Source organism: Castor canadensis, chromosome 9 (assembly GCF_047511655.1).
Source record: "Castor canadensis chromosome 9, mCasCan1.hap1v2, whole genome shotgun sequence".
Taxonomy (NCBI): Eukaryota; Metazoa; Chordata; class Mammalia; order Rodentia; family Castoridae; genus Castor; species Castor canadensis.
In genome coordinates, this window is record NC_133394.1 from 100,117,767 (window position 1) to 100,128,369 (window position 10,603).

The window sequence follows — 10,603 nt, forward strand, 5'->3', positions numbered from 1 at the left end:
GAATGACACCAGGAAAGCAATACCATTTGTAATAGCTCCAAAAAAGTTAAAATACCTAAGAATAATTTTTTGTGCATAGCACTGGGGATTGTACTCAGGACCTTGTGCTTGCCAAGCAAGTACTCTGCCACTTGATACATGCTCCAGTCCCTCCTAGCAATAAAATTAATAAAGGAGGTGAAAGACCTATATATTGAAAATTATATCACTAAAGAAAGAAACCAAGGAAGACATTAGAAGATGGAAGGACATCCCATGCTCAAGGATCAGCAGACTCAATATTGTGAAAATGTGTATACTATCAAAAGCAATCTATATGCTCAATGCAATATCTCTCAAAATTCCAATGACATTGTTCCCCAAGATATAAAAGTCAGCCCTAAAATTAATATGGAAGCACAAAAGACCTCAAATAGACAAACAATCCTGAGCAAAAAAGAGCAACACTGGAGGGATCACAAAAACAGACTTCAAACTACATTATAGAATAATAGTAATAAAAGCAGCATGGTGCTGGCACACAAACAGACATAAAGACCAGTGGAATACTATAGAAGATCCAGACACAAACTCATGCAGCTACAGCCATTTGATTTTAGTCAAAGGAGCCAAAATGTGCTTTAGAGAAAAAGCCTTTTCAACAAATAGTGTTGGGAAAACTGAATATCCACCTGCAGAAGACTGAAACTAGATCCCAGTCTCTCACCTTGTACTAGTATCAATTCAGAGTGGTTCAAAGATCTGAAATGATGAAATTTCTCCAGGAAAAAAATAGAGAATATAAAGGATCACATAGGCATAGGTACTAACTTCATGAATCGAACTCCAATAGCTCAGCAATTAAGAGGAAAGATTGACAAATTGGACTACATCAAACTAAAAACCTTCTGCACAACAAAGGAAACATTCACTGGATTGAAGAGACAGCCTACAGAAAACCTTTGTCAACTATACATCTGACAAGGGATTAATAACCAGATTATACAAGGAACTCAAAAAACTAACTTTATAAAGGATCAACAACCCACTGAGTAAATGGGCAAATGAACTGAACAGGTAATTCTCAAAAGAAGTACAAAAGGCCAATAAATACATGAAGAAATGCTCAGCAGGCTTGGCCATAAAGGAAATGCAAATCAAAATGACACTGATATTTTACCTCACCCCAGTCAAAATGGCTATCCTCAATAACAAAAATAACAACAAATGATGGCAAAGAAGCAGGGGAAAAAGGAACTCTTTTATGCTGTTGGTGGAAATGCAAATTAGGACAACCACTGTGGGAAGCGGTATGGAGGTTCCTCAAAACACTAAAAATAAAACCACCATATTATCCAGGGATATCACTCCTGGGCATACACCCGAAGAAATGTGGTCCAGGATACGATAAAGCCACTTGCGCACCCATGTTTATAGCAGCACTATTCACAATAGTCAAGCTTTGAAAACAGACCGGGTGCCCACAACTGATGAATAGATTGAGAAAATGTGGTGTATATACACAATAGAGTATTATTCAGACATAAAGAAGAATTAAATTATGTTCTTTGTAGGTAAATGGATGGAAATGGAGAACATCATGTGAAGTGAAGTAAGCCAGGCTCAAAAGATTAATGGTCACATGTTTTCCCTTGTATTTGGAAGCTAGATCTACAATATAAATGCACATATAAATACATATATCATCTCATACACACATATATATATATACATATTTAGAGAGAGAGAGGACATGATTGTATTAGTGGGTCTGCCTGAGGGGACTGTGGGAAGGCAAGAGAGGAAGAGAAAATATTAGAGAATGAAAAATATTAAAATATTGCATCTATGTATTCAGATTATATAATACAATGCACTATAAGCTTTTGAATAATAGGGAACCAAAGCAATAGAAAAGGATTAAGTAATAGTGAGGGGTTACTCTGATTAAAGCACAATATATACCTGTCTGAAATTACAAGGCAGAACCCCCTTGAACTGTCAATACACACTTTAAAAAATCAAGGACAGGAAAGTAAACAGGTCCTTTCCATAGGAAGGGGTAGGGAATAAGGAAAGGGTGAATGAGGGTGAATATGACAGATGTACTTTGTATTCATATATGAAAATAGAACAATGAAACTTGTTGAAACTGTTCTAACAAGAGGGTTGGGGTGAGAGAACAATAGAGAGGGTTAATAATTAAGATATATTCTAAGCACATACGTAAATGTCACAATGTAGCCTCCCTATAAAACTATTATATGCTAATAAAGTATGAATGTAAAAAGATTTTTTAAAGTGATAAGTAAATTTCCTCAAATAGGACTGTAATAAAAAGTTGATATTACACTCAGTAGATTAGAACTAATATAAAAGATATGTAAAACAAAATAAATGTACAGGTCACTAATACAATTTGTAGATTAGAACTATAATAGCTCAACTTTTTAAATACTAATACTTGATATCAAAACACACATTTGCCTAAGCCACAATTCATAAAATATCAAGAGAGCATGTAATAACTTGATTACATATGAAAAATAAATACAGGAAAACAGTGTACTCTATTCCTAACACCTTTTCAGTTGTTCCCATTTTTTATCATTTCTTTTTCTCATTTCCTTATCTGTCATGTATTAGGTAGATTATTTCTTAATCTCTTCATAGTTCTAATATGAATAATTGAAATTTGATTCAAGTAATAAAGTTTTTCTCTACCCATAACAGGTTGTATGGAGATATGATGGCAAGAAACCTGACACCTTAGGGCCAAATACTCAGCTGTACAAGTGGATCCCCCAAAATGACCTTCTTGGTAAGACTGGAGAATAAACCATGAAAATATGGCATCAGCCAATCTGTAGATAACAGTTCAGTAGTAAATAAATTTATGAAAATTTATTATTAAAAACTGAAAAATAACTTCTTTATATTTACTTTTAAGTACTAGAGGACAGGAGAATTAAGAACAGAAGTTGGCATTTCATTATACACATTTCATTATATATTCTTTATGTCCAGAATTCTAGAATTGTTATTTCATGTGTAATTAAGTCTCACAGAATTTTTCAGTCACTTGCTAGATTTTTCTCTTTGTCTCCTATTGCTGCAACTTTACACCTAAAGCAGAACTATTTCAAGTTTCAAGGCAAAATGAAACTCTTTTATTATAACTGCCTCTGCATTTTCCATGCCAAAAAAAATCATAAAGTAGTACACAGTTCATGAGGAAGTGCAGCCAGTCCTACCTTTGACTCCAGCACACAAATACACCACTTTCTGCTGCCTTGGTCATCCCATGTATTACACTCAGTGGCTTAGCTATTTTTTTTATGAGAACACATGTTCTCTAATGTCTTCTCCTATAAGTTTACACATATTACTTCTTCTACTGAGAATATGTTCTATCTTTTATTCACTTAGCAACTTGTTTTGATTTTACAAGTTTCAAGTCAGACAACCTCTTCTGGGCAGCCTTCACTTACCTCTCAATGGACTTAGGTGCTTCTTGCTTGAGATTTGAAAGCAATTTCAATGTACTTTCATGGTTTTAATAATGTTATTTAGAAAACATTTCATTTTTCAGTGCTTTCTATTCTGTTTTCTCATTTTATTTATTATAATCAATAATTTCCTTAAATTCTCCCCATGCCAGGTCATCCAAAAACCAAAGCTTTCATAACTCATGGTGGAACCAATGGTATCTATGAGGCAATCTATCATGGGATCCCTATGGTGGGCATTCCTTTATTTGCGGATCAGTATGATAACATTGTTCATATGCAGGCCAAGGGAGCAGCTGTTAGAGTGGACTTTACCACCATGTCAAGTACAGACCTTCTCAATGCATTGAAGACAGTCATTGATGACCCTTCGTGAGTATATCTTTTTTTTCAATTAGGTAACATTTGAGACAGGTTCTCTTAACAATAGAAATTGATTTCATCCTATTTTGAGTCTAGTTTTGAAGAATTGAATTGATTTAACTACTGTGAAGTATGCTTTTCCTCTCAACCAGCTATTTTAAAATTTCAAATTAACACAAGTAGTTATTAGTAAAACAATGAGATACTAAAAAAAACTTTTACTACATAGCTAAATCTAACAAAAATAACTTTTACAAATATGAGGAAATCCACAGAAGAAAATAATAATGAATTTGAAAAATATGTTAAAATACTTCAATGCAATATGTTATCTAAAATTTCTGAAACTATTATTTTATTGGAACACATTTATTGAGTAGAGTATAATAATTTGTTACATGTGTATAATATATAGCAACAAAATCAGGGCAACCATCAATCTCTACTCTTCTAGTACTCTGAAGACCTATCAGAAGTTTTTGTTGACCATACTCATCTTTTTGTACGAAGAACAGTATTTATTCCTCCTATCTATCTGTAGGTTGGTACCTGTTATCTGACCTCTTTCTATTCCCACTCCCTCCCTCCCTTCCCAGACTCTAGTTAGCACTATTCTGTTCTCTCCTTCTATGGAATCAACTCTTTTAGATTCCACATGAATATGATAACAGATAATATTTTTTTCTTTTGGTTCCTACTTCATTTGACTTATATTCCAATTCCATTCTTGTTACAGCAAATATGGTACATTATGACTATTGTGAATAGTGCTATAATATCCAAGGGAGCACAGGTATCTCTGATACAATGATTTCTTTTTATTTTGGGGGTGGGGTTATATACCCAGTAGTTGGAAATCTGAGTGCTATGGTAGTTCTATTTTCTATTTATTCAGGAAACTGCATTCTGTTTTTTATTGTGACTTTACTCGATTACATTCCAATCAATGGTCACTGAGAGGTCCCATTTCTCTGCATCCTTTCCCACAATTGTTAAATTAGTTTTCTTTTTTAAATTTTATCCTCTTTAGCTGAGGGAAGACAATATATCATTGTTATTTTTATTTGCATTTTTCTGATAATTAATGATGTTGAGCATTTTTTTCATTTACTGTTTAGGCATTCCTATTCATTTATTTATTTTTTGGGTTTTTTTTTGTTTTTTTTTTGGAGCTAGGGATCAAACTTAGGTCCTTGCCCATGCTAGACAGGCACTCTACCACTTAACACATCCCTAGCTCCTATATGTTCTTTATAAAATGTCTATTCAAACTATTTTCCCATTTGTTTCCTTTTTAATTTACCATACATGAATAGTGCAAGGGGATTTCAATGTAAATAATAACTTGCTTTTTCCTTTTGAGATTTTAAAGTTCTTCACGTATTCAGTGTCTTAATCCCTTCTTACATGATAGCTTCTAAGTATTTTCTCCTTCTGTGAAGGTTTTCTCTTTACTGATTGCTGGTTTGGCTGTGCAGAAGCTTCTTATTTTGATATAATACCATTTATCTATTTTTGATTTTGTTGCTTGGACTTTTGGAGTCTCATCTTAAAAATCCTTGCCATAGTGATTTTTAAGTGGTTTCCTTTATGCCTAAAATAGAAATTTTGTTCCTCAGTATTTTTATCATTACATTACTATAACATATTTATTACAATTTATGTACCATAAATTTCATCTGTTTGAAGTGTAAAGTCAAACAACTTAAATATTTTACCTAGTTAATAATCCCTCACCAACAGATAATTTTAAAATATTTTGTTACCCCAAAAGAAACATGCACCTCACAAGTGAATCATTCCTCACCTCCAGCACTTGGCAACACTGATCATTTTTCATTTTTTTTTTTTTGGCAGTACTGGGGCTTGAACTCAGGGCCTCATGCTTACTAGAAGGCAGTTCTACCACTTGACCCACTCCACCAGCCCTGTTTTGTGTTGGGTATTTTTGAGATCCAGTTTCACAAATTATTTGCCCAGGCTTATCTCACACCAGGATCTTCCTGATCTCTGCTTCTTGTGTAGCTAGGATTACAGGTTTAAGCCTTCAGCACATAGCACCACTAATCAACTTTCAATGTGCACAGATTAGTTCCTTATTGAAATTTCTTATATATAGAATCATACAATGTTTGGTCTGCTGAAACTGGGTTATTTCACTTACTGTGATGTTTGTGAGTTTTGTCCATGTTTTAATATGAATCAATATTTCCTTATTTTTTTTAATTGTTGTGCTGGGTACGGATACATTGTAACATTTACAAAAGTTCTTAACAATATATAAAATATGTCATACTTGAATTCACCCCCTCCACCATTTTCCTTTATCCCTACTTCCCCCATTCCTGGATTAGTTTCAACAGGTATCATTTTTCCATTTACATACATGTATATACAGTATTTATACTATATCCACCCTCCCCACACCCTTTCCCACTCCTCCTTCCCCTTTCCACTGATACCAAATCTTCAAGTAGGACCTGTTCTTTCCTCTTGTTCTACAATTTGTAAAAGAAAGGAAAAAAATGACATTTTTGTTTGTTTAAGAAAGGTATACAGGGATTACCCTTGTGACATTTTCATGTATATATGTATTATAGCCCAGTTTGGCTCATCAACTCTATTTTTCTTCTTTCTACCTTAGTCTCCTTCTTATGGTGGTTTCAACAGGTTTAAAAATTCTATATTCATTCTTGTATAGAGAGTACATCAACCATATTCATCTTCTTAACTTCCTTTTATTATCCTTCCCTACTTGTTGTGACCTCCCCTTAGTGTGACCTGTTTTTCATAATTTTGCTGTTTTTGTATTAGGTCTATAATATGTAGCTTTTGACCTTCTGAACCTGGCTAACTTCACTTAAGATGATGCTCCCCAGTTCCATTCATTTGCCTGCAAACAACAAAATTTCATTCCTTTGTGTGGCTAAATAAAATTCCATTGTATATAAATACCACATTTTCTTAACCCATTCATAGTAGTGGGGCATCTTGGCTGAATCTATAGCTTAGCTATTGTGAATAATGCTGCAATAAATATGGTATACAGGTGCCTTTATTGTAAACTGACTTACATTCCTTCGGGTACACCCCTAAGAGTAGAATTGCTAGATCATATGGCAGTTCTATTTTCAGTTTTTTAAGGAGCTTCCATGTTTCTGTTTATTGCTGAATAATATTCTGTGACATGGATATGCCAAATTTTAGTTTTTCCAAAACATGTACTTAAAATTCTAGGAACAAAATAAACATAAAACAATAGAACTGCCTAGAGTTGCTATCCCATGTGGCACATCTCTCTTTGAGAGATGACATTTAGGCAAACACACCAATTAAGAGGTAGAAGAAAGTTTGGGGGAGTTCCAGGGAAGAATGCTGCAGAGAGGAGAGAGAACAGAAAGTTCAAGACACTAGGAGAGAACATGTTAGGTGGCTTCAAGGAAAAAGTAGAAAACCAATGTGCCTAAAACAGAATGCTCTTGGAAAATGATAGGAGAAAACATTTTCAGTTTGTGACTTTTTGTGGTCCACTAGTTCAAACTAGTTCTAAATATGATTAGAAGGGAGATATTTGAACAGAGTGTCATCATAATCTGACCTGTGTTTTAAAGAATAATAAGTCTGGATAGTAGGTAGAAATTAGAGAGCAAAGAGTAGCAGGGAAGAGTGGAAACAGACTGGAAAGGAAGCATTTCACTACCATCACACAATTCCTCTTCAAAAACTTCAAGATGATCTTTCTCAAACTGTACATAACCATCTTATTTAAAGCACTTCTAATGGTTTATTAACATTTGCTTTACTGGAAAAGATTTACTTCTCCATGTAACTTTCCATTTTCAATTTGGAAAGTATATCTCCATCAAAAAAACTCCAATTTACAGCCAAATTTTCTAAGATGAGCTAAGGAAAACACAATACTTCTATTGCTATTCTACCGCATTTACCTAGCTCAAGTTTTATGACACTTTCCAAGCACCTTTGATGGACTTCATATGCTTAGGCAAATTAACTGGTTTTAACGTTGGTGTCTTTCTGCTTCTTCTTTAGCTATAAAGAGAATGCTATGAAGTTATCAAGAATCCACCACGATCAGCCAATAAAACCTCTGGATCGAGCCATCTTCTGGATTGAGTTTGTCATGCGCCACAAGGGAGCCAAGCATCTTAGGGTTGCAGCTCACAACCTCTCCTGGTTCCAGTACCACTCCCTGGATGTGATTGGGTTCCTTCTCGCCTGTGTGGCAACTGTGATGTTCATCATAACCAAGTGTTGTCTCTTTTGTTGCCGGAAGTTCTTTAAAACTGGGAAAAAGAAAAGGGAGTAGCTGTATGTAGGTCTGTAGTTGAGAGGCCTTCTCTCACTTACTTCAGTAAGAAGAGGTTCCAATGCCAGATTCCTTCTTCTGTGGAAAGACAAATTTTCATTGCTTGCCTCAGGTCACAGCTTATTTTCCAGAGCTTTAATGCTTACTTAGAAGTTAGAAATATTTCAGGCCAAAGTAGTGGGAAACTGAGAAAAAAAAGTTAACATATAACTTTATGAGTGGCCATTGAAAATTACTGCTGTAAGGGGGGTGGAGGCAGGAGGGAGAAATGACCCAAGCCTTGTATGCACATATGAATAATAAAAAAAAAAGAAAAAAGAAAATTACTGCTGTAATTTTGAAGTCATTCTAAAATAATTAAACTTAACTGTGGTTCATAAGTTATGCATGGGCACAAGGCAGTAATAAATTCCATCATAACATCAATACTGTTTTGTGAATACGCAGCCTATTATTTTTTATTTTGGTTACAGAAGTTTGTAGTTTTAAATTTTTTGAACAACATATTCCATAAGTGTGTAAAAAGATTAGCCCTTCCATTGGTTTTAGAAGACCAGTAGTGCTGCTTGACTTTTACTGTGCATCCAGCCTCAGCATCACTTCTTTCCTAAAGGGCCTGGCAAGATGTTTACTGTAACACTGATCTAATTAGGAATGTCTTTGATTTCCCTGTTCATTCTCTTTTCCTCTCTGTCCTTTAAAACTGTCACAAACCAGCTGACTGGGGTCCTACCGCTCCACCTGGATAGATATTGTAGTAGGCAAAAAGAACCTCCTCCAGTATTCTGTAATGTTTGGTGGGGGTTTGTCATCCTTAGCAAGCAGTGGCAGCAAGTGTCTATGAGCAGCAGCTGGTGGCACCCTTTAGCATCACAGCTTCTATGGCTCAGGGGTCACTGCCTAGGGTGCTTGAGAGCTAGGACAGCAGCACAGGCTTTCATACATCAGGGTTTAGGGCTGATGCAGCAGTGAGGGATCCTGCATCCCAGTGTATCATCAAGGTCTGGAGTGCTTGATAGCTCTCATACTCAAGAGTACTGGCCTCACAGTCTGGATTCAGGGCAGAAAGTTTACAGCCCTCTAGGACCTAGCGGTCAGTATGAACACGGCTTAACAGCACTGTTGGCAAATGCTATCATTCCTATCACTATTCTGATTGGCTCTGCTGATGTTTGTTTCACTCCAGGGGCAGCTCTAACTACCCAGCTACAAATGTTCCCACTACTGCAGAGGACCACAATTGGTTGCAGATATTCTCACTGTTAGAAAAGACCCCATCAACCAATGTCTTCTACAAAGCTGCTCTTTTCAATGGCTCTGCTGCTGTTCTCATCAGAATGGCTCCAGCTGCCCCACTGCTGCTCTCACCTCCACTGTCATGGGCCTGATCAGCCATTGATCACCCTGATACCACTCCCACAATGGCGCCCACTATGAGGAAGCTTCCTGCCTCTGCTGATGCTCTCACTGGAATGGCTCTGGCCACCCTGACACCAACTCTTCTCTTCCATTCATGTTACCAGTTAAGTCAGTCTACTAATTATGGAAAAAAAAAAAAAGACTACTCTTGAGAAGCCTTTTATTCGGCCTAATGTTCTAACACCAAAGGGCAGCAGGAGGGTGTCCTATAGCTGGCTTCCAAAGCTGAACAGCCTGCTTATATAGTTAGAAAGAGTATGTGCCTATACCAGTCATGGAAATCCCCTCATGAAAATGAAGGACTGTGTTTCAACCAGTCACAGATCTACTGGTGGGCAACCAGAGGAAATAAATGCTCCCTTTGGCCTTAATGAAAAGTGCTGTAGGATCATCTAGGGTTCACCAAGGCTGGTGGTGGTAAATGCTTGCTGGGGCAGTGCTTTCTGGAGCCAGAGTCATGCTTTGAGTTCAAAGTGGCCAGTGCTGGCTTAAGGGTGACCATTTGCCTGGTTGGCAGTCCTTCACTCAAAGAATTTGTGTCCTGAGAAAGGACCTAATAGCTGTGATTTAGAAAATTATATCTCTGTACCCCCAATATCTCAGCACATTTAAACTCAAACATGCACTTACAAATAAAGACAGTGTTGATATTAATGTATGTTAATCATATTTAATAGTATTCTAGCAATGCTTAACTCTTGTCCCAGTGCCCCACGGAGAGGTGGGTCCCTACTATCTGTTTTACCACTTGAGCCACTCCTTCAGCCCTCCTACTATCTGTTTTAAAACTATTAACCTGGTTAGTCTCATTATCATGTTCAGCCTTTGAGAAGAGATATAAGCTCTCAATTTCAGGTTGTGATATTATTGAACTAGTACTAAGACACTGAATTTTCTGTCCTTCCCAATGTACCTGTACATATACAAATCCGCTTTTTTCAAAACAAGTCACAGTATCACTTCGCTACTTTACAGACATGTACAAGTCACTAATTTTATGGTAGAC

General features: G+C 36.2%; 1 protein-coding gene across 3 annotated transcripts in view; it reads left to right on the plus strand.

Moving 5' to 3' along the window:
• LOC109678427 (UDP-glucuronosyltransferase 2B31-like) overlaps positions 1–10,251 on the plus strand; it is a 34,323-nt gene extending 24,072 nt beyond the window's left edge. For all 3 annotated transcript variants that reach the window (XM_074042074.1, XM_074042073.1, XM_074042075.1), the window contains 3 exons: positions 2,713–2,800; positions 3,641–3,860; positions 7,902–10,251. In XM_074042074.1, coding sequence (XP_073898175.1) covers positions 2,713–2,800; positions 3,641–3,860; positions 7,902–8,178 — 585 coding nt within the window. In that variant the 3' untranslated portion in view covers positions 8,179–10,251. The remainder of the gene's footprint in view (positions 1–2,712; positions 2,801–3,640; positions 3,861–7,901) is intronic.
• Positions 10,252–10,603: the final 352 nt, after the last annotated feature.